Here is a 25,734-nt window from a genome sequence, read left to right as displayed (position 1 = left end):
CTAGCCTCAATTCTAGCCCTAATTCTAACACTAACACTAATGCTAACACTAACATTAATTATAACCCTAACCCTAATACCAACCCTAACTCTAACTGTAACCCTTGTGCTAACCCTAACCCTAATTATGACCCTAACTTTATCTCTAACCCTTCTTCTAACTCTAATTCTAACTCTAACTCTAGCTTAAACCCTAACTCTAAATCTAACCCTAACCCTAACCCTAATTCTAACCCTAGCTTTATTTGTAACTTTAATTCTAGCCCTAACACTAATTCTTACCCTTACCCTAACTCTAACTCTAACTCAATCTCTAACCCTAATTATATTTGTAACCCTAATTCTAACCCTAACCCTAATCCTAACTCTAACTCTAACTGTAGCTCTAATTCTACCCCTAACCCTAACCTATATATCCCTAACTCTAATCCTAATTCTAACCTTAATTCCAATTCTAGCCCTAACCCTAACCTAATTTTAACCCTAACTATAACTCTAATCCTAACTCTCACTGTAACAGTAACTCTAATTCTCACCCTAACCCTAACCCTAACCCTAACACTAATTCTAACCCTAACTCTAACTCTAACTCTAATGCTCATTCTAATCCTAACCCTAATTCTAACCCTAAATCTATTTCTATCTCTTACCCTAACTCTAACTCTAACTTTATCTCTAATTCTAACCCTGTCCCTAATTCTAACCCTAACTATACCTCTAACTCTAATTGTATCCCTAACCCTAGCATTAACCCTAACCCTAACTCTAACTCTAAACCTACCCCTAATCCTAACCTTAACAATATATATAACTCTAACTCCAACCCTAACCCTAATTAAATTCTAATCCCAACCCTAACTATAACCCTAACCCTAAATCTAACTAGGTAACTCTAACCCTAACGCTAGCTCCAACTCTATCTCTAACTTTAACTCTAACTTGAATTGGAACTCTAACCCTAATCTTGTCCCCAATTCTAACCCTAAATCTAACTCTAACTCTAACTCTTAAACTAACACTAACACTATCACTACCTCTAATTTTAACTCTAACTCTAATTGTAACCCTAACCCTAATGCTAACCATAACCCTAACACTAACCCTAACCCTAACTCTAACCCTAATTCTAACCCTAACCTTATTTATAACCCTAAATATAACCCTAACCCTAACTCTAACTCTAACTCTAACCCTAAGTGTTTTTATAACCCTAACCCTAACTATATTTATAACTCTAATTCTAACCCTCACCCTACTTCTTACCCTTTCCCTAACCCTAACTCTAACTCTAATCCTAACTATATTTGTAACCCTAATTCTAACCCAAACCCTAATCCTAATTCTAACTCTAAGTCTAAACCTAACCCCAACTCTAACCCTGACCCTAAGTCTAGCCCTCACCCTAACTCTAACTCTAATCGTAACCTTAACCCTAACAATAACCCTAAATCTAATCCTAACTCTAATTCAAACCCTATCCCTCACCCTAATTTTAATCCTAACTCTAACTCTAACCCTAACCCTAACATTTACACTATCCCTAACCCTAATTCTAACCTTGACCTTGACCTTAACTCTAACTCTAACCCTAACCCTAACCCTAGCACTAACCTTAACCATAAACATAACTCTACCCCTAACTCTAACCCTAAATCTAACTCTACCATAATTGGACTCTAACCATAACCCTAACTCTAACTTTAATCCTATCTCAAACATTAACCCTAACCATAACTCTAACCTTAACCTTGACTCAAACCCTAACCCTATCCCCACTACAACCCTAACCATAACCATAACCATAACTCTAACCCTAACCTTAACCATAAGCATTACTCTAACCCTAACCTTGACCATAAACATAACTCTACTCCTAACTCTAACCCTAATTCTAACTCTACCATAATTGGACTCTAACCCTAACCTTAACCCTAACTATAAGCATAACTCTAACCCTAAACTTAACCATGAGCATAACTCTAACTCTAGATCTGACTCTACCATAATTGGACTCTAACCCTAACCCTAACCTTAATTTTAATCTTGACTCAAACCCTAACCCTAACTTTGACCTTAACCTTGACTCAAACCCTAACCCCAACCCTAACCCTAGCCTTACTATAACCCTAACCCTAATCATAACCATAACCATAACTCTAACCCTAACATTAACCATGACCATAACTCTAACCCTAACCTTAACCATAAACATAACTCTAATCTGAACCTTAACCATAACTCTAACAATAACTATAACCATAACCTTATCCCTAACCTTAACCCTAATTCTATCCCTAAGGTTAACATTAAATGTAATGGTAACTTTGTCCCTAACCATATATCTACCTATGACTATAACATTTTACATTACAATATCCCAAAAATATAAAAAAAAATTTAATCTAAATTAAACTCGTTATATTAAATTTAAATTTTTTTTTACTCAAACCCTAACCCTATTCCCACTATAACCCTAAACATAACCATAATGATAACTCTAACCCTAACCTTAACCATGAGCATTACTCTAACCCTAACCTTAACCATAAACATAACTCTACCCCTAACTCTAACCCTAATTCTAACTCTACCATAATTGGACTCTAACCCTATCCCTAACCCTAACTATAAGCATAACTCTAACCCTAGCCTTAACCATGAGCATAACTCTAACTCTAGATCTGACTCTACCATAATTGGACTCTAACCCTAACCCTAACCTTAATTTTGATCCTAACTCAAACACTAACCCTAACTCTAACCTTAACCTTGATTCAAACCTTAACCCTAACCCTGACCCTAGCCTTACTGTAACCCTAACCCTAATCATATCCATAACCATAACTCTAACCCTAACCTTAACCATGACCATATTTGAAACCCTAACCTTAACCATAAACATAACTCTAATTCGAACCTTAACCATAACTCTAACAATAACCATAACCATAACTCTATCCCTAACTTTAACCATAGCTCAAACCCTAACCCTAACTCCAACCCTAACCCCAATGCTAACCCTAACCCTAATTCTATCCCTAAGGTTAACATTAATTGTAATGGTAACTTTCTCCCTAAACATATATTTACGTATGACTATAACATTTTACATTACAATATCCCAAAAAAAAAAAAAAAAATTATCTAAATTAAACTCCTTATATTAAATTTTTAAAAATATTTGACTCAAACCCTAACCCTATCCCCATCCCCACTATAACCCTAACCATAACCATAATGATAACTCTAACCCTAACCTTAACCATGAGCATTACTCTAAACCTAACCTTAACCATAAACATAACTCTACCCCTAACTCTAACATGAATTCTAACTCTACCATAATTGGACTCTAACCCTAACCCTAACCCTAACTTTAACTATAAGCATAACTCTAACCCTAACCTTAACAATGAGCATAACTCTAAACCTAGATCTGACTCTACCATAATTGGACTCTAACTCTAACCCTAACCTTAATTTTAATGCTGACTCAAACCATAACCCTAACTCTAACCTTAACCTTGACTCAAACCTTAACCCTAACTGTAACCTTAGCCTTACTATAACCCTAACACTAACCCTAATCATAACCATAACCATAACTCTAACCCTAACCTTAACCATGACCATAACTCTAACCCTAACCTTAACCATAAACATAACTCTAATCTAAACCTTAACCATAACTCTAACAATAACCATAACCATAACTCTATCCCTAACTTTAACCATAGCTCAAATCCTAACCCTAACTCCAACCCTAACCCTAATGCTAACACTAACCCTAATTCTATCCCTAAGGTTAACATTAACTATAATGGTAACTTTGTCCCTAACCATATATCTACGTATGACTATAACATTTTACATTACAATATCCCAAAAATAAAAAATATATTAAATTCAACTCCTTATATTAAATTCAAAAAAATATTTTGAAGCATAATTTTATAGTAACTCCATACAACTCTAATTAAAAATTAATTAACAATTTTATAGTAACCTTATCAAAATAAAAAATAAAAAGTAAATATTTTTCCTATTGCGTCGCGACTACCGCTAGCTTATATATACCTCTATATATATTATACCGAGAGTAATCGTTCTCGAGGTGCCTATTTTTATTTTCATTAATCCCAACTTCGATTAAAATAACTTTGGGATTAAATAAAAATAGGCGCCTCGAGAACGATTACTCTCGGCGTAATATATATAGAGGTATATATAAGCTAGTTTAATTTGATCAAGAAGTGACAATAGACTATCACATATATTTATCTTAATATGATTCATTAGTCAGACAATCTATAATACAAAATATAGATGTCATCATGTTTGAGGTCTTCTAGATAACCACTGACCACTAACTTGTACCCACTAAATAAGAATGAACTCAAAATTGTAGAAAGATATACATCTGAGTACACTTCAATAATTAACCACCCACCTGTGCATCAATTGTAGTTGCCACTGACTAGACTGCTCTTGACAATTTTAGACTTCACTATCAATCAAAATTGAGAGAACTAGCCTAAATTATGTAAAATAACATTGATCAATGAATGCATTTATACCAATTCTTTTTGGGAAATTTGGTAGGAAGCTTATATACAAATATTTGGTGAAGCCCACATAATAATAACACGTCTTATGTCAATTTTGAAACCATTATGGTCTATCCAATATATTGCCATGAATAATAGAGTTGGCAAAAATGACATTGGTGTGTGACACACATCTACAAAACAATAGGCAGATTTCAACCCTCCTCTAAATAAATCTTTATAAAACCATGGGCGAATTTAAGTCGTTCGAAATTTCCCTTTTAAAATTGTAGGCGAATGTTTTTCAATTTGTAGTGTCCACAAAATAAACTCGATTGGACCAAAATTTGAGAATATTGCATAAATCATTGGCCAATGAGCCCAAAACTTAGGATGAAATGCCATGTCCCATATGTACAATTTATTCACCAAATCTCAATATGCAAAATTTACCAATTGACAAATATTCACCACTAAAATTATCTCTAGCACATATGACGCATCCCACAATATTTTATCTTTAATACCTAAAAGACATAACAATAACTATAAAAATTTAAATCATAACAAAACATCATAGTCAAAATTGAACATACCATTATGTAAATATACTAATTTTGCTATAACCACTAAACACCCCTCACAAATGAACCTTTTTTATGAAATCAAACGTATGATAATTAATATGAATACGAATGGCTCAACATAATGCAATAGACGCTGCACCGGATTCTTTGTATACCGAAAGTGCGAGAGCCCCACTCAAGGAGCAATGAGATGATTGAATAAAATGCACGCTGCTTGTCCCACAGTTGAATGGAGAGAAACACCCCTCAAATTCCTTCATTCCTCCGCAACAACCTTTTCTTTGGGCCACCATTGGCCGCCATGCATAAAACATTAGTAAGGATACCAACGCCAACACAAAACATTAACATAAACATATTCATAAATTGATAGTAGGTACAAGGTCGGGGCCGCCCAGACCCCGCCAACCACCGCCTAACCGACTTTTGAATATGGCAGATCCTTCACAACGCCTTGAAAATCTGATAAATGAGTTTTTATAAGAAGTTATGGTCTAACGCTGCTCTGATTAAAAGGAGGAAGGGAAATTTTTTAAATTGTCTAAAAAGGAGGATTTATAGGTTAGTGGTGGGGATTGCTGAGTTGTCTATTAAAGATTTAAATTAGTTTTAATGTACTATGTGTTGATAGTGGTTATGATCACTTTACATTAATTTAGACTCTTTTTAAGTTTGTCTTTTATGCATAATCATGCAGTATTGAAGCCTTTTTTAAATTGTGGAGGAGTTTTAGTTTCATATTGAATTTTTGAGTTTCTTGAAATTAGATTGAAAATAATATTTAATTTTGAAACCATATCGTTATGTAAAATTGTTTTAAAAAATAATTCAGGTTAATTTGAATAATATAATTTATAATTCATATTTTTATAAAACTATAATATGTGGAAAGTATATAAATATGAATAAAGTTTTAATGACAAGGTAAACATTAAATAGTACAAGATTATTTTTTGAGGAAAAATATTTATATATCTATATATTTTTAAAATTAAGATAGAATAAATGAAATATCGTGTATAAAAGAAACAATGAAATATTATAATGATCTTGTTGAGATATATCAATATTTATTATTATTATTAAAATAAAGAAAATGAAAGGTTTGAAAAGAATTTAATGTACAAGAAAGTTTGAAATACAAATTTAGAGAAAGAGAAAAGCTTAAAAGGTATTTAATTTTGAAATAAAAGTTCAAATTAAATTAATTATTTAATTTACTAAAAATACATAATAATTCTAATAAATTTGATAATATTTTTTCAAAGAAAAGAATGTAAGACAATATAATATAATACACTACATGAAATATTCAATAACAAATGTTTTTGTCATTTAAATAAATCAAACAAAAAATACAAAACATACATCAAATGATATAAAATAAAGAAGTTTAAAAGGAAAATAATGGATTTAATTATGTATGACCAAAAAAGAAAAATCAAATGATTAATAACTATTTGCATTCTAAAACAAGTTTTTACATTAATTTATATTTGATATCACATGCAAAAATAAATATTCTTAAATTACATTTGGGACAATGGGATTATAGTGAAATTTTATTTTAGATTATTTTGACATTTGAGGGAATCATTGATCAAAATTTATTGTATTTGGGGTAGGCTAGTAGTGCATTAGTTTATAATCTATATCAACCTTTTTTTATTAATCAAATATTCATAAAGTTTATATATTAATTTGTTAATATAATTTAATTTTGAAACTATTTCTCTTAATGATGATTAGCTCATATCATTTTGTCTTTGATTAATTAGTTCATTCGATCAAGTATTTCAATTAATTAATATCCTAAAAATTCAAATGTGTCATGTTTGTAATTAAACTATAAATACATCTATCTTAGAATCATTTATTATAAAAAGTAATATTTTGAAGTGAATTTAAAATAAGAGTTAAGAAGAATGTTTTTGTTCACACACTCATATCATTAGATTTTAGCCATCACAAAATACCTCTTACATTAATAAATAGATTATTTTGATTAGTGAACCATGACTCTTATCTAATTAAATTGTAAAACTAACTAAACTACTATGATAAGTAGTAGATATTTTCCACAACAAGTTCAATTGTGATATTACTATGTGTAGTTTTTTTAGTCAAATTCATTGACAAATGTTTCATAAATAGGAGTTCACAAGAACCCCATGTCTAATGAGAATGAATAGAATGCTTAGCACTCATTACAAGTATGTGTTGCTCAAATAGATGATGGACCAATATTGTAAAGTTCCTTTTGACTAGAAGACACTAGTGATGCATCCATTAAAAATAAATAGATAATTAAATCAAACACCTACTAGATTTCTATCGACTAACACATATTGAAAAATAAAATCTACTCCTATAAGATATATACTCCCATCCTTACCATAACCTACAAACTACACCCATTAGCTTTGAAATATAATGGATTATATTACACAAAGAAGATTACTTCAATAAACAATATCAATGCAAAGCTGATGTGCCTAAAAAGAGCTACACTCTGTCATTACACTCTGTAATTGATAATATATGAAATAAATTTGAATAAAGAAGAAAACCAATGGCGTCTGCCACATCGAGAGGAAAAGAACCAATGAGAAGCAGACGGGTATACTCCCGCCACCTTTACCAAAAGCGCACAAAAACACTGGGCTAAACTGAGAGAGAGGAGAAGAGAAGAAGAGAGAGGGTCGGCGGAAGTTCTTTTCTCTCCACTTCCACCCTTCTCTTTCTCTTTCTCTTTCTCTTTCTCTTTTGCCTTTGAATTTTAGCGCCGCTTCTTTACAGTCACTCGGATTCCTTTACGCAATGCTCCACCATTTATATATTTCATTTTTTCCTCTTTTTGCCAGGAATCCAATCCAAGCAGAAGCAAAGCTGGTAAATAAAGCAGGGAGGGCGGCCTTCAAATACTTTGAATCCGATTGTGACTGTAATGCAGTTGGTCGACCACAACGACCATCACTTGGCGTCGACTTTTTTTAAGACGCTATCAAACAGAGGATTATTCTTTCGCCCGATCATCCACGCTCGCTGCTATTCTTTATTTTTTCCTAATTTGTTTGTAAATTTGTACGAGAAGATCAGGTTTTTGGATCCATTTCGGCGCTGACTCTGCTCTTGTAAAATGGTGAGTTCTTTCATTTCAAATGGACGAAACGATTTCTGTAGCAAATATGATTACACGTATCACATAAATCCATATAAGTTGTTTACATCAGCGTTGCGCTCTCACTCCATATACTTCGGGGTGGATAAGCACCGTGGATGAGATTCAAATGTTTGCGGATTTGGAATTATAATTAATTGGTTATTAATGGAACGAGAAAAGATCCTTGTTTTTTTTTCCTAAAGAATGTTAATAGTTTTATGTTGTTTGGTATCTGTACGTCGTACAAGTACCCTGCATCTCCTTGCATTTTTCATGTTCTTATTATCTTCTCATTTCTGCGCTGTTGTAAATGCCGGGCATGTTGTCGACGCACACAACTGTTCGATCAGCTACTTCAACGAGTTTGTTTTAGTAATCCATGAATTCGCAAATGTCTGTATAAAGTTAACTGGGGTGGCTGAGGATGGTGCTGCTGATGATTGCTTCGGATCGATGTTGAAAATTCTGGATTGGGCGAAAACTCTCTGTATTTCCAAATTTTGATTGAACGAAAACTTTAGAATTGGATATGGAACTTCAGGGGGCCCGAAGCTATATATATCGGGCATTCTAGCAACAGAATTTGCCGAGTTTCCTAAAAATTATGAAAGAAAAAGCCCCTAAATCGATCTAATCAAAATAAAGAGGATATTGAACTTGCTAACCATAAGGAGCATCCTCTGCTAACCAGAAGAATTTGATGAGTATCCACAGCTTGTCCTCAAGCTTGGAATTTGAGTGCCAACCTGTCCCACGAAGGGTGTTTTCAATGCAAGAAGTGAAGAGTTCTTGATCAATTCAAATGAAAAGATGCCCATCTCAAAGGGAGGAAAAAATAAGCCCTCGCAAATTTCTGCCAAATTTTGCCTTTGGCTAATGTAAATGTGGGGAAATCGTGGGAGTAGAGATGAACATCAAGCTGAAGCGATTTAGGTAGCAGCCAATACTAAGATAAAAACAGAGAAATCAACTTTCCAGCCATGTATGAACCTGTGTATCAAAATATTAAGGCTTTTTATGAAATTTACCTTCTACCTATTTCCCATTTCAAATCCCTTACCTTTCATAACCTCTTTTCATTATCCTTGGTACTCCTATGCAAATCTAGGAACAAAAGCTGAAAAACATCAATTGTGATTCATAAACTTAACATATTATCATAACGAACAAGACAAAAATTATTAGGGCTAGAAAATTGGACTGAACTGTGTCTTACTTCCTTTTTGATGTCTGCGAGGTCTCGCTTCTCTTTTCTTCTTAAAACAGGGGAGATATTTGATATTAAATATCAGTAGGCACCGATGTTGGGCACTGGTTGATAAAGATGTGACTACAGGTTTAATTAGTTAATTGCCTAAAGCCTTAATTCATCCACTCATGCAAGATTCAAAATCTGTCACGCGCTTCTCTAAGTGCTAACTGGATTATCTTTATTTATAATATTTAAAAGGCATAAGCTAATGTTTCACAATTAACGTATTGGTGTAGACTATTTTGGATTATTTCAATATGACTATTAGGAGGTTGTATTTCCAAGTCAAGTTTACCCATAATGAGAGTCAATATAATATTGTTTATTGCAAACAAGCTTGCAATGTATTGATTCATCAGATGCTTTGCAAGCAAACCAAAAACTGCAACATGAAGACTTATTTATTTTGGCTTTCATAGATTAGCTTGCTAATGCCTTTTGGAACTATATGCAAACATTCTTTATCAGCATTAGACATATAATTCATCATTGGAAACTTTGACTTTCAATCAAATTATGCAAAAACAATTGAAGTAATGAACTCTGATGTTGACTGGCTTGGTATGAAATTTTTTCCTGAATGCAGGCAACTCGAGTTAACATTGTGGTGGGATCCCATGTATGGGTAGAAGATCCTGAAGTAGCCTGGATTGATGGAGAAGTTATCGAGATCAATGGGGTTGAGGCTAAAATTCAAACAACAAATGGGAAGACGGTAAAAAATCTATACAGTACACATGCATCTTTTGACTTTTTGTTAATTTTATATTAGGCTTTAAGGCAACGAAATCTTGTTCCATGAAACATTCAAAACCAATAGATCATGGTATCCATATGTTAGTGGTGTGCATTAATGCACATTCTTATTCCTTAGCCAGACTATGCTGGTTGAAAGCATCTGTGCAATGTGTATTTTGCATCCTATCATCCATGATGAAGAGCAAGTGACACTGGTAGTGACCTCAAGTGTTTGACCATAATATTTGTCAAATTTTCTTATAAGAAAGTGTGTTGTGACAATTTCCTTTTAAGAAACTAATGAGCCTCTTAAGTGTCTCGTATAGTTTTACTATATCCACAGTCCTAAAAGAAGATTTTAACTTATCAATGTTTTTGCATTGCTTCTCATTTTACATGCAAACAATCAATGATTGAAGAGCACTTAGCATTATTTTAAAGTGCATACTGATGAATAATGTGGTCTCTATCTAGGTGGTGGCTAACTTATCAAAAATCTATCCAAAAGATACAGAAGCACCAGCTGCAGGGGTGGATGATATGACAAAACTTGCCTACTTGCATGAGCCAGGGGTTCTACAAAATTTGTATACTAGATTTAGTCTTAATGAAATTTATGTGAGTTACTTTATTTTCCATGCTTAACAGTAATATATAGAGCTAAATCCTAATTGCAAGCAACTTAATAAATAACCATGCTGCTTTTGGTCAGCAAGTTTAATATCCTCTTTATTTCATGAATTGTTGCTTTTTCCACTTTACAAAGTTATCATTTTTGAATTGTGTAACAAAACAAAAGAGTGTGAATCTTATCTATAGCAATTTCTGTCTGATGTATCATGCCTCTTGTTAACAGACATACACTGGGAATATATGTATTGCTGTCAATCCTTTCAGAAGATTGCCACACTTGTATGATATCCATATGATGGAGCAATATAAAGGGGCAGCATTTGGAGAGCTAAGCCCTCATCTTTTTGCTGTGGCAGATGATTGCTACAGGTACCCACAAATTTTCAATTGATGAATTTGTCATCATGTTGGGGAGATTTTGAGATGGAGAGCAGCTTTTCAGAATGCAATCCTTCTTTTGTCTGCACATACAGTAAAATAAAACTGACCTATTCCATAGAGGGTTAATATTAGGTACTAATTTGAGTCTATCTATTTGCAAAAGGGCAATGATCAATGAAGGAAAAAGTCAGTCAATCCTAGTCAGTGGAGAAAGTGGAGCAGGTAAAACAGAAACAACAAAAATGCTTATGCGTTACCTTGCATTTATGGGTGGTAGATCTGGAACTGAGGGAAGGACAGTGGAGCAACAAGTTCTAGAAGTAAGAAACAATTTCCTTCATTCTGCTACATCTGTTAGCATGGAACACACCCCAGAAGCTTATGATGCACTTGTATTACTAAAATAATGTGTTATTGTTATGATTTCAGTCAAACCCTGTTCTAGAAGCTTTTGGTAACTCTAAAACTGTCAAAAACAACAATTCCAGGTGGAGTATATAACTTTTATCATGTCTTAGTCAATTCTTGTCTAGCTTATACAAGTATATAGATTATCAGATTATTGTTAAAGACTCAATGTGTAAGTACCGTTCACGATATTACTGTAAAATGCTTGGCTGATGTGAGCAAATCTGCATGCAGTCGTTTTGGTAAATTTGTAGAACTCCAATTTGACAAGAATGGTAAGATATCAGGAGCTGCCGTGAGGACCTATCTACTGGAAAGGTCTCGTGTTTGTCAGATATCTGATCCAGAAAGGAATTATCATTGTTTCTACATGCTTTGTGCTGCACCACCAGAGGTACATCTATTTACTTATGCCTAGTACTGGCATCACAAGTCATTATTATCTGTGATATTGACAATGGCCTTTCTTCTGACATGATATATATATATATATATATAGATAGATAGATGGATAGATAGATAGATACACACACACACACTCTACAATATGTCTGGTCAATAATAAGCTTGCAGCAGTGTTTTGCCTGCAATCTCAAAGTTTTGAATCTGATCAAAGTCCCTGTATTCTTAGGAAGTTGCAAGATACAAGTTAGGAGATCCTAGAACATTTCACTATCTCAATCAAAGCAATTGTTATGATGTGAGTACGATAAATGATGCTAGAGAGTATCTTGAGACTAGAAATGCAATGGATGTGGTGGGAATCAGTCCAGAAGAACAGGTATTCTTCATAGAAGCCCTTATTAGACCCTGTTCAAATTTATGTTTTTCTCTATAACAGTAGTTTCTTCCTTCAATGGATTGGGAAAATTTATCCTGTGCACACAAATTATATGGCAACTAATTAAGGGATTCTGAATCCTACAGGAGGCAATATTCCGGGTTGTTGCGGCTATTCTTCATCTTGGTAATATTGAGTTTATCAAAGGGAAGGAAGCAGACTCTTCCCAGCCAAAAGATGAGAAATCACATTTCCATATTCAAACAGCAGCTGAACTTCTCATGTAAGCTATGCTATTGAGGTGGACATATTTTATAGTTATTGATCATCTGGGTACATGTTTAGATAGGTACACATATTATTCTATGTTAAAGACAACTGATTCATTTTTGTAAAACAACATACAACTTGGTTCAGGTGTGATGCACAAGGCCTTCTGGATTCTCTCTGTAAACGAGTTATTGTAACACGTGATGGAAATATAATCAAAACACTTGATCCATCTGCTGCAACTTTAAACCGAGATGCCTTAGCTAAAACAGTATATTCCCGGTTATTTGACTGGTAAAAGTTTTTCCTCCCAAAAGAATAAAGTTACTGAACTGGCAATTGCATGTATATTTCTGTTCTCCAGTCAAGGTTAAACTCAGTAACATCTCTTCATGCAATTACAGGCTGGTAGATAAAATCAATGTTTCCATTGGGCAGGACCCAGATTCAGTATATTTGATTGGAGTTCTTGATATTTATGGATTTGAATGTTTCAAGGTCAACAGGTATGAAACAGTTTGAGCAAACATTAGTCAATTTTGTTTGCAAGAATTCAATCCTTTCTTTTAAGTCTTGTAAGAAATTGGGACTATATGAGAGCTCTACAAGAATTTATTGAAATACTTAACCTTTCTTTTTCTGCAACTACGGGTTTTGAATTCTGATACTCCTTGCCTCTAGGAGAAACGGATGAATATAGGGTAAACTATAATTTTTTCAGAATTGCTACATTAAAGTAATCAGCTATACATCAGCCATTATGAAAAATTAGTTTTTTGTAAATTGTCAGATGTTCCAGTCTGTATATGACTGTCTATAAGGAAAAATTTTCTTTTAATCAAATAGAATTAAACATTTTGGTGTGGTTGATATCCACATGCCTAATATTTGTTTCATTTACTTTTTCACCAACTCCTTATTTTGTTATGACAGTTTTGAGCAAATGTGTATCAATCTAACAAACGAGAAGCTGCAAAACCATTTCAATCAGGTTAGGAAGCCATCTTATATGTTTAAGTTCTTTTGTTTCCTGCAGCATAGTCTCCAGCAACTCTATGCTGCTCTCTGCAATTAGAATTTTCATTTCTGATATTATATTTGGTACTCTGATGCAGCATGTGTTTAAGATGGAGCAGGAAGAATACATCAGGGAAGAAATCAACTGGAGTAGTGTAGAATTTGTGGATAATCAAGATGTGTTGGATCTTATTGAGAAGGTTATTACTTTTTCCCCATTTCTATGATGTTAATCTAGTTTTTGACTTACCATATGACTTTTCTGCATATTGTGAATTGTTAGAGACGATGAATATTGTATATTAACTGACAAATGGGGTCATTTTTCGTTTAGATATATTAGTCAAGTTTCTATAGGAAGGCCAGCCCATTAAATACAAATTTTACAAAGCTATCTATCAGCATAGGAACTGCAGATAAAAACAGATACCAAGAGCTACATACAACGAGGCTAAAACTAACAAGACCATGATCAGCATACTGCTACAGTCATCAACTGCCAAACCCCAAAACAGAGCGCTAGCTATAAAATTTTTTTGCAAATCTACAACCACCCAGGAGAAAAAGACAATACCATGAATGCATAACACCTGTCACTGTACAACACTCCACTACTCCTTTCCTCCATGCATTGATTTTATAGTTTCCACCGCTTCCTCCACCCAAGGAGCATCATCATTTGTAACTTGATTCCTTCAATTATCAGCTAGCATGGGAATGCATGTACCATAACAAATTTATTGTCAACACTAAGATATATGTATAGAAAAACAACAAAAAGGGATATTGTAATAGTCCTTAACCTCCAAGTGATCATGGAATTGATAAACATACAGCCTGAATAACACTGTGGCATGTTACCCCATTAGGCTTGCAAAACCTACATCTCTTCATGTAAATTGTCCACCACATTTAGCAAAGCTCCCTTTTGTGAAGGGGATGATGCCAAACCAACTCCCTTAGCCTTGACCACTTACACCTCCTTCTCAACCCCTTCATTAATAACTGGCATCATCATCCCCATGCATTGACAGAGAGGGAAAATTATGAGAAGCTAGAGGTGAACTTCAACATTGGGGATATAGAGTGCTAAGTTGGCATGAAATCTTCTCTATCCAACTCGTAAAGACAGATTTGAAAAGCCCTAGCATAGCAAAGCCCCTACATGAAACATTGCATCGAACTATATTGTTTGAGATGCTTTCTCATGATAAAACCACCCCATCTTGATGTGTCGATCACAAACCTTCCTTGCATCTACAAGATTCCAAAAGATAGCAGCTATTTAAATACTACACTAAAGCCCTACAAACATCATCCTTCACGTTTTCAAATAACAACACCTCTACCACTTCATAATTTTGAGCCTAGGTGGTGCACCTTATTGCAAGACACAAAAGGCCTGCAAAAAGATCAATCATGACCAAACTTTCTGAGCATCACTTGTACTGAACTCAACCCTTCGCATTTCTTCAAGAGTGACCACTTTCTACTAATGATGGAAACTGGTAGGTATGTTAAATGAGGAAAGACAGCTTCTAGGTTTCTCACAAAGCATAAACCAATAAATATACTCCAACTGATTGTTAGAATGATGCACTGTAATTGCCATTACATTCCAACATCACCCTTCACCACCCATTCACTTAAAACAATATCTAACTATATTTACCCAACTACCATTGTAGCCCTTAGTATACTCAATAGAACTGCATAACTATCTATATAAATACTCTCCAAAAGCTACACTAGAACTCCTACACACAAGCCCTTCCTTTACCCTTAAAAGATAGGTTTGAATCTGGTCCAGGCTATGTATTTAAGCTGTGACTTTAAATTGTTTTTGTGTTTTCTGCACTTCTCCTCCACTATATAGTGAGCCACCATTCCACAATGAATAAAATTGACTGTGTCAAAGGATTGCCTTAAAAATAACACTCTCCAAAAGCTACACTAGCACTCTTCCCATACACACAGCACCTCCTTTACTCTTAAATGACAGATTTGAATCTGGTCCAGACCAATTTTTCAAGCTGACCTAAATTGTCATTACTGGTGTATTCTGTACTCCATCCACTAAATGGTCAGCCACAATGTTGAAATTCCTTTCACAATGAATAAACTGACTTTGCAAAGTATTGGCTTAGAAATACAGCCTCAACGTTTCAATCTAGCTTCCAGCTCAGCCTCTTTTACTTTACCCGTGCATTAATCACAATCACTGAATCCCATTCCACTGTCAAGTGCTTCCTATTTTGCAAATTCCCTGGTCCTAGCCCTGCTATAAATGCTTCCCATTCTGCCTCATTATTAATGCATATACCCAGAAATAGAGAGCGTCCGTAGACTAACTCTCCTTTCCAGTTATGTAGCACAGCCTCCTGCCAGCCCAGAACTTTCTCACTATGCCATCAAACTCAACTTGGAACCCCCTTCCAAGGGTAAGGACCAAGAGATAGTTTGCAGCTCTCTTAAATCATCTTCGTGTTACTAACCCATTATCCCTGACCCAATGGGATGATTAAGAGATGATGCCTATTATATTTGTTGTATGTTGAGAAAATTAATCTATTTTCTTATCGTGTTTAAGAATTTACTCTGTTTTATCTAGAAAAAGTAAAAGAATAGTAATATCTGAGGGATTATTTATGGGACTTGGGCACTATTTTGATGATTGATTATCTTGCTTGCTTGTTGCAGAAACCTTCAGGGATCATTGCACTTCTGGATGAAGCTTGGTATGTTTGTATTTTACATGTCTTCAAACTCTTTAATGGATTTTATTTTGTTATTGCTTTGGTAAAATTGCAGCTGTTATTCTAGCCATTTGGACCTGAGTCTATACCATTATTTCTGTTTGATTTTCCATATAAATCATTGGGAAATCTTATTAACAATCACATTAGAACTATCAGCATATTTGTGCTAATATTATATACAGAATATTGAAGACTATATTCTGTATTTCTATTACTAGGGAGGCTAGAGGTTAACATGTCCCAAAATTATCTGTTTTACTTGATCTTGCAGTATGTTTCCAAAGTCAACACATGAAACATTTGCCCAAAAGATGTATCAAACATACAAAAATCACAAGCGCTTTTCCAAGCCAAAACTCGCTCGCACTGAATTCACCATTAATCACTATGCTGGCGATGTAAGAATTTACTCTCCCTGGCCCAACAATGTAGCTTAAGTAGCAATTTTACTATCAACTAATTGTTTATATTCTTCATTTTACCTATTCTGTAGGTCACTTACCAGGCAGATCTTTTTCTTGAAAAGAACAAGGACTTTGTTGTTGCAGAGCATCAAGCTCTGTTGAATGCTTCCAAATGTTCCTTTGTTGCAGGTCTCTTTCCTCCTTTGCCTGAGGAGTCTTCAAAATCATCCAAGTTCTCTTCTATTGGAACACGTTTTAAGGTATATTAACACTGGAAACCATTTTGTATGCTGATGGTGTGATGTTCTATGTTTGTGCTATTCCATAGACTTTTACTGTGTATTTCTCTGCATATTCTATGTATTCAAAATATATATTGTGTGCTCCAATGCTTTTGAACTGTTTAATGCCATGAATTTCATCGTCATTTATTTTTCCTTTTAGGAAGTACAAACCCTACCTTTTAACATTACTGCATTGCATTTCATGTGGGCACACATGTTCATATTGAATACTGTTTTGTTTTTTGTTTATGACAGCAACAACTGCAATCTCTAATGGAAACTTTGAACTCAACGGAGCCCCACTATATCAGGTGTTTAAAACCCAATGGTGTCCTCAAGCCAGGCATTTTTGAGAATTTCAATGTCCTGCAACAGCTGCGTTGTGGTGTAAGTATTTTAAAGATAATTTTTGTCCAGGTTGAGCTAAAATGCACTTTGCATATTGGAAGAAAAATCAGACCCTAGTTCATGAAGTACATTTCATGAGATTCATATTTGCTGTAAGAAATTAATATTGACTTTGGCTACAATTTTTTTGGGGAAATTCAGGGTGTTCTGGAGACAATTAGGATAAGTTGTGCTGGATATCCTACTAAACGGACATTTGATGAATTCCTTGATCGTTTTGGCATGCTTGCTCCAGAAGTTTTGGAGGGGTAAGTTTTTATCTGTTTCACTATTTCATTAAAAATTATTCATAGGATCTCCTCCTTAGACATTTTCAGAGTGTTTGATTAGCTTTTAGCGCATGGCAGAAACAAATGAATTTCCTCTTTTGACATATCTATTTCATGTGCTGCAGCTATGATGAGAAAACGGCATGTGACAAGATTTGTGAAAAAATGGGTCTAAAAGGTTATCAGGTCTGTATGAAACATTTTCCATGTTCAAGACTGGCCACTATCATTAGCAGCTTGATTATATTACATTGGATGATTTGAAACTAATTTCTCTAGTAAAATCTGAAAGATTGGTGTTCAAGTCTCAACATCAAATTTGATAAGTGATTTTGCAGATAGGCAAAACAAAAGTTTTCCTTAGAGCTGGACAGATGGCTGAGTTAGATGCACGAAGAATTGAGGTATTGGGACAAGCTGCAAAACTCATCCAACGCCAAGTTCGAACACATCTTGCTCAAAAAGAATTTATTGCTATGCGCAAGGCTGCAATCCATTTGCAAGCATTATGGAGAGGTATCTTTTGTATTCCGAACTAATTGTTTGCTTTGGTGTTCGCAAGTGAAATGAGTTATCCACTTCCTTTTGTCAATATCTCTCTATTAGAAAAATATTATGTTTTATTTTCCTTTTACTCCTAGTCTATTCATTTTTTACTACTAATCTAGCATGAATTAGAAATCATTCCATCTAGTTTCTGCGAATCAACATTGCAGGCAAACTTGCTCGTAAACTTTATGAGCATTTGAGAAGAGAGTATGCAGCAGTGCAAATACAAAAACAGATGCGCAGATATCAGTCCAGAACAGTCTATGTTAAGCTCCGTCTGTCAGCTATACTTATTCAAACAGGATTTCGAGCAATGGCTGCTCGAAATGAGTTTCGATTTAGGCAACAAACTAAGGCTGCAATTATTATTCAGGTATGGAGGACATTGTTTAATAGGCAAGATGGTTCCAGTTGCAAAATGGTGTTGGTGCTTCAAATTAATCTAAGGCATTTGACCTGCAGAGAGGATATAGGATATACTGATAATGTCATGAATGCTTAAGTAAAGAGCCAGATTCTTTACGATCTTTCATAGCTTGAATTTTATGGACAAGCTTTTTGAATTTTGCTGGATTTGCATGGCTATGTTTTAACCAAAGGTTTTAAGGAACAATATAACTAGGGTAGCTAACTACTGAATAAATAGTCTGATTTTCTGGTTTGTCAAGCCTTAGCATCAGAGAAATGAACTAATGGTAATATTTTGCAGGCTAAATGGCGTGCACATAGAGCCCTTGAGTCATACAAGAAGATGAAGAGAGCAGCAATTGACTTGCAATGTGCCTGGAGGTCAAGGATTGCAAGAAAGGAGCTTAAAAAGCTCAAGATGGTGAGCTTCTAATTATATCTTTCTGTCTATTCTCTTATAAACTTATTCATGATTATTTCTAATCTGAAATTGTAGACACCGCATAGTTGTTGGGAATGGTTTGCTTCAATAGATTATTCATTTTATCTTCTTTTTCTTCATTTTTCATTAATAATCATTATTCAATAAGAGTATTCTAGGGTCATCATTGTTTTTCTAGGTCTTATGATATTTTAACTTTTCTCTTTCACATTCAGAATTTGTCCCACCTTGGACATTTTTCTCCATTATGCTTCTAAAATAATAAATATGCCGCAGTTACATTTCATTTCCCTAAGCATCAAAATTCTCTAAATGCAGGCTGCAAGGGAAACAGGGGCATTGAAAGAAGCAAAGGACAAATTGGAGAAGCGTGTTGAGGAGCTTACATGGCGCTTGGACTTGGAAAAACACATGAGGGTAATGTTAATTGATTTTTTGTCAGAAGCTCATTCTATTTTTTCTTTGTAAACACCATGAGAACAAAATTGGTTGAGGAAAGGCAAAAACTGTGTCACCATAATGATGTAGCTTGTATATAGTGCTTTCAGCTCAAGGAATTTTGCATAGAAATTTGAATAAGATAAAATAAAAATATCTCATGTGTAAAAGGAAGATCACTACATTTCTCTTGAACTCAGTCTAGAAAGTCTATCATATGTTATTTCTGGGCACTGTTCTAAATTGTAGATTAATTAATACTCATTTAAAATAAGTTGAATGTAACACCATAATCTGCCAGAAAACATTCTTGTTGCAATATCTCCAGTAAAGAATAACTATATTTAAATCATTCTTATACAGACTGACTTGGAAGAATCTAAAGCACAAGAGATTGCAAAACTTCAATCAACAATAGAGAAGATGCAAGCTCAAGTAGATGAAGCCAATGTCATGTTGGTGAAGGAACGTGAAGCAGCCAAAATAGCCATACAAGAGGCACTGCCTGTAATTAAGGAGGTAGCTGTTGTGGACACGGCTAAAGTCGAAAAGCTTACAAATGAAATTGAGGAACTCAAGGTGGGAACACTGGAATATTCATTTCATTTTTTCTTGGAAATTGTATCTGAATTTTGATGTTGTGTGAAGGATGTATGAAATTTGATACCCTTCAATGTTATCAAGAATGCAATATGACAAGGAAGATTTTACAGGCTTTAGTAGAATCATTAGAGATGAAGGCAGAGGAAGCTGAAAGAAAATATTTGGAAGTCCAACGAGAAAGTGAGGAAAGGTTTAAATTAATAGAAGATCAGAAGTCAAATATAGATCAACTTCAGGACTCCTTACAAAGGTTTATAAAAACCATCCATCCTGTACTCAGTTTGATCACATATGTATAGTTTTGATTTTGATGCTCTTAGATGAATGTAACATAGTGTAAGTTCACTTCATTTGTATTTGTGTATCCATGTTCTTTCTGATTAGACTAATGATTATTTACTAGTCTTCTTACCATTGTGTCAACTGTCATAAATGTTGTTTCTTTATCTCAGCCTCAAAGAAAATCTGTCAAACATGGAAGCAGAGAATCAAGTTCTTCGTCAGCAGGCCTTGAACATCTCAACGGCCCAAGATTTTTCAGAAGAGTTTAAAGTGTATGTTGTTACAATTCCTTTCATCTTAACACACTGATTTAGTTAGGTTGATTTCTCAATTCTTGAGTTTTTGGGATATGCTGCTTTGGTTCATTTTTATCTTTGTTGTTGACAGGTTGCACATATAGTCTATTCTTAAACCATGTCGCTCTATTTCCATTGACATTTCTTGATTTGTTTTTAATGTTTAGGCTTGAAGAAAAGGTGGCAAACTTAGAATCTGAGAATCAAGCTCTTCGTCAGCAGCAGACTGTAGTTTTGACAGTGGCTGAAGACCTTCCGGGACAGACAAAACCATCAATCATAGAGGTAATTCGTCCTTCTCTAAGAAACCTACAAATGATAACAGTTGAAAATTTAGATGTAATTTCTCTATTATACTTACTTTGTTTCTATGAAATACTTTTCTTGCAGAAGATTCCAGAGAATGCATCCCTAGTAAACGGGGAACCTATGGCTGTGGAAGTAAGTTTCTGGAACTAGTTTTAATCTCATAAATATTAGATTTTCTCTATCAGATTTTTGCAAGCTTTTCTTAATCCTCGGATTCTACCATCTTGTGACCTATGAAGTGATATATTTACAAGTACGATGTGCAGATTCTGCAGAATGTGCCATGTGTTGCTTCTGCTGTGAAGAAACCAGTTGAAAACGAGTTGACACGACAGAGATCTATTACCAATAAACAACAAGTATGTTACTCAGCTCTCATGGATGTCTGATCAGCATTGATAGCATATTCTAGAGACCATATCCATCAGACATAATGTTATGTAAGACTTTTACAAATAGTTTTAACACTTCGTATGCTTCTATTGTTTTTAGGAAAATCATGATGCACTTATCAAGTCTGTCTCCCAAGATGTTGGCTTTAGCCAGGGCAGACCTGTTGCAGCATGCATTATCTACAAATCTCTTCTTCAATGGAGATCCTTTGAAGCTGACAAAACCAGTGTGTTTGACCGAATCATCCATGTGATTAGTTGCACAATTGAGGTAATAAGAAATTTATTTTTGAAATGTAAAAAAATGTTAAAATTCTTTTTTTTGAATCTGTGAAATGGGACAGGTGCTCAACTCCTAAGACTTCTGCATCTACTTACTACTCGATTGTATGCAAAATAATCTAAAGCCAGTACTCAAATTTTATTGAAGCTTTAACTGGAAAGATGATAAAGGCATCCTCTTGAGATTGAAATTTATGTTTGCATTCCAGAAACAGAATAGTAAGGATGTATTGGCCTATTGGCTGTCAAATACATCCACTTTACTATTCCTCTTGCAGAGCACACTGAAAGCAAATGTTGCAGCTGGCATAGCTTCTCAACGTGGCAGATTATCATCTGTTTCTTTGTTTGGGAGGATGGCTCAAGTAAGTTGCAACTATTCCACACAAGCTTTTATCTGATATCCACGTAGTTAGTCTCTTGCATTTGATACATTATTTTAAGCAAATAGATGATTGATATCTAATATATTGTGCCCAGGGATTCCGATCATCCCAATCTGGCATGGGTATTTCCAGTGGAAATGGTGGGATAATAAGCAGGCTGGATGTTTTACGTCAAGTAGAAGCCAAGTACCCAGCACTGCTTTTCAAGCAACAGCTGACAGCTTATGTAGAAAAGATTTATGGCACGATTCGTGATAATCTGAAGAAGGAAATATCTCCCTTACTTAGCTTGTGCATACAGGTATACTGTCTGGTACACTAGCTTATCGTATTACCTTCTCAATCAGAATTGTGATTATATCCCAGCATGATGCAATGAACATCTTTTTATGTACTAGGCACCAAGAACTGCCAGAGCACGTCTTGTTAGAGGCTCTTCTCGATCTCTGAAAGCAAACGCAACAGTAAAACAAGCACTAAGCAGTCACTGGCAAAGCATTTTCAAAAGCCTAAGCGATGTCCTCCAAACTTTAAGACTAAATTATGTGAGTGCAAATTTAATTTAATTTTCAACTGCAAGCACAACTTGGGATTTTAAGCAAGCAACAGTTTTTTAACCTGTCTCTTTGCCTCTTCTCTTAGCTATTTGTTAGCAGTGCGGTGTTTTACCTTTTCTTAACTCTTATGTACTTTTTCGTGGGCAGATTCTAGGGTTTTCTTTTCCAAGAACTTTCCTTTGTTAATTGCTGCAACCCCTTGTCCCATTAACTCACTTTTGGTCATCAGTGGACAATAATACGAGTTTTTTTCCCTTCTTCTGTTGCAGGTACCTCCTGTTCTGGTTCGTAGCATCTTTACACAAGTATATGCTTTCATAAATGTGCAGCTTTTTAACAGGTAGAGCACTGTTTGCCTTTTTTTCACGGAGAACTTTGCAGCTCGATGCAGTGTTTATTATAATTTGGAGTGCTAATTTAGTACTCTGGTTCAATCCATGCAGTATTTAGAGATTGCCCTTTTCAAGTTGTCGACTACTTCTCCCAGACAGAATTTTCTTTACACGCAGAAAATATGAGAAGAAATTTAACTCTCATTGCCTCTTGGGGCTCCATCTAATAGTATTTTCCTTTTGAAATATAGTAGTAAGAACTGCAGTGCATGATGTATTGTTTTTTGGCAGCCTTCTGTTACGTCGTGAATGCTGCTCCTTCAGCAATGGTGAGTATGTTAAGGCAGGGTTGACAGAACTAGAACGCTGGTGCCGTGAAGCAACAGAAGAGGTTGGCTTATTGACGTTCCATTATGTAAAGTTGTATTTATTGTGGCCGCTTGGCAGTTGTGAAAGTTCATTGTGTTTATTTTTCAAACTTCCTCATAAATTTTGCTGATTGCAGTATGCTGGCTCAGCTTGGAATGAACTCAGACATATCAGGCAAGCTGTGGGGTTTCTTGTAAGTACACAGTGCTGTGTAACGCAGAAATAACGTAGAAACATTTTTCGTTGCTCTTTCAACTTTTGAAACTTGGATTACTCAAGTTATGTTTCATAAATTTGAGTAATATCAAATATTTTCCTGAATCTTCCAATTGATATTTGAAGGTTCTACAAAAGAAGTCACAAAATTCCTTGGAAGAAATTACCAATGATATTTGTCCGGTGAGAGAATTTTCATGTTTGACAATGATTACTAGTTCAGAGTCAGTATTTCTGCCATGTATCTGAAATATTATTTTCCCTGAATTATCCGAGTGGTTTGCAGGTTTTAAGCTTACAACAAATTTATCGTATCAGCACCATGTTCTGGGATGATAAATATGGCACACACAGTGTGTCTCCAGATGTAAGTCTCAAATTCACTTATTTTCTCTGGGTATAGACTTGATATATATCTGCCCACAAGGAAACTAGACTTCAAATGGCTTTCGCAACATAACAAGAGGCAATTCATTTTTCTCAGGTTCTTGCCAAGTTGAAGGTTATGATGACAGAAGATTCAAACAATATGCAAAGCAATTCTTTCTTGTTGGACGACGATTCCAGGTAAACTTTATTGTCTAACTCAAATTTAAATGATGATTTTGATCACTGATATATACAATTTTAGATGGATGACGATTAGAATAGTGGTGTATTTGATAAAAAGTTGCATATTGAATGAGACGGAAATCGCTATAACTTAATTTACCATTATGGTTGCAGCATTCCCTTTTCGGTGGATGATATATCAAAATCTGTGAAAGATATTGCCCTCTCGGATGTTGAACCACCTTCTCTACTCCGTCAGAATTCAGCATTTCACTTCTTGTTACCTCGTCCAGAGTGATTTCGATGAGTGCCACTTACGGATTACAACCTCTACTATTTATGACATGACTATTTTTTTCTCAACACAGACTGTCTAACATATTACAAAGAGTGCTTACCACCCACAATTTTTTTACACCGGAAGGAGATGTAATTCTATTGTTTTCTAGAACAATTATTTACATGCAATTGATGTTTGTTTGGCTGTGTCCTGCAAGTCAGGCCCGTGGAAGTTGTGTACATATGGAAGAGTAGCTTCTTTTGAAAAACCAAGTTTTTCGTGCCGTTAAGAGATACCTTACAAAATGGCGACATTCTTGTAGCAAAGCTAAAGAATGTTTTGCCAAGTGCGACTTGTTCTGCCATATGTCAGTGACCTGTTAATTCTTTGCTAGCTTGCAGTTCATGCTATATATTTGTTCTAATGCGCTTTGAGATTTATATGTGTGTATAATTTCTGCAGTTCAAGTTACTGGCTATGGGCATGGAAATCCCCAGCTTGAACAATTTTTTATGTATGTAGCATCTGAGGAAGACAATCCATTCTTGCCTGAAGGAAAGGAAGAAATGATATATGAGTGTTTTCATTTATAATTGTGTAATATTTGATCGAATCTTGGATTTCTATCTTATCACATCACTTGTTTTAAAGTTAGTTTCCTTTAAGTTATTATGTATTATAATTTATAAGTGATTCAAGTTTCCCAAAGGAAACACGATTAAGGTGAGAAATTGTAGTATAGTTTCTGGTGTAACTAAACAAATAATGTCCAAATGTAATATCCCTGACATAAAATAAATGTATTTAATTAAACTTTGTTAATGGGTTGATTGGACCCATTTCTAATTTAATTGTTTTCATAGATAAGTTTGACTTTTGGCTATCTTTATACACTCTCGAAAAGTTTTCCCGAAGGGTATATAAACATGACATTTAGGTAGTTGTAGGTATGTGATTTAGATTATTTCTTTGTACAGCGAATTCCTGTTGGGATTCTCTATTATTCATCATTTTGGAAAGAAAGATATTCCCTATTTGGCTTTCCGATTTCAATGGGATTCAACCCTCACCCTATTCCACTGTATTACTTTGCATGGAACTAGCAATTTCACGCACTATCTTTGTTGGCAAATACTTATAT

The 25,734-nt window shown here is 34.7% G+C and overlaps 1 protein-coding gene across 3 annotated transcripts; it reads left to right on the top strand.

Annotated features, from left to right (window-relative positions):
• The first annotated feature begins 8,138 nt into the window (after positions 1-8,138).
• LOC149568101 (myosin-9-like) lies at positions 8,139-25,186 on the top strand. Of its 3 annotated transcripts, XM_089821101.1 has the most exons (40): positions 8,139-8,275; positions 10,135-10,263; positions 10,761-10,904; positions 11,143-11,288; positions 11,464-11,620; positions 11,730-11,788; positions 11,943-12,102; positions 12,340-12,489; positions 12,636-12,772; positions 12,907-13,053; positions 13,164-13,265; positions 13,693-13,750; positions 13,875-13,976; positions 16,477-16,514; positions 16,807-16,933; positions 17,029-17,199; positions 17,479-17,610; positions 17,773-17,879; positions 18,026-18,086; positions 18,239-18,416; positions 18,617-18,822; positions 19,159-19,278; positions 19,618-19,716; positions 20,101-20,316; positions 20,451-20,590; positions 20,793-20,894; positions 21,086-21,203; positions 21,309-21,359; positions 21,494-21,586; positions 21,720-21,890; positions 22,111-22,266; positions 22,382-22,588; positions 22,686-22,832; positions 23,114-23,184; positions 23,468-23,567; positions 23,682-23,738; positions 23,888-23,944; positions 24,048-24,128; positions 24,246-24,328; positions 24,488-25,186. In XM_089821101.1, exons 1-40 carry the CDS (start codon positions 8,273-8,275, stop codon positions 24,609-24,611), a joined length of 4,707 nt encoding a protein of 1,568 aa, XP_089677227.1. In that variant the 5' UTR covers positions 8,139-8,272; the 3' UTR covers positions 24,612-25,186. The 3 variants fall into 3 exon arrangements, with proteins under 3 accessions (XP_089677227.1, XP_089677228.1, XP_089677226.1); XM_089821102.1 differs by lacking the exon at positions 8,139-8,275 and having other exon boundaries at positions 10,129-10,263; positions 21,312-21,359; XM_089821100.1 differs by lacking the exon at positions 8,139-8,275 and having other exon boundaries at positions 10,129-10,263.
• The last annotated feature ends 548 nt before the right edge of the window (positions 25,187-25,734 follow it).

This window comes from Cupressus sempervirens, chromosome 3 (genome assembly GCF_028749045.1).
Source record: "Cupressus sempervirens isolate cs-2001-9-10 chromosome 3, ASM2874904v1, whole genome shotgun sequence".
NCBI classification, from domain to species: domain Eukaryota; kingdom Viridiplantae; phylum Streptophyta; class Pinopsida; order Cupressales; family Cupressaceae; genus Cupressus; species Cupressus sempervirens.
Note: the sequence above shows the minus strand (reverse complement) of the source record. Positions and strands in the feature narration are given on the sequence as shown.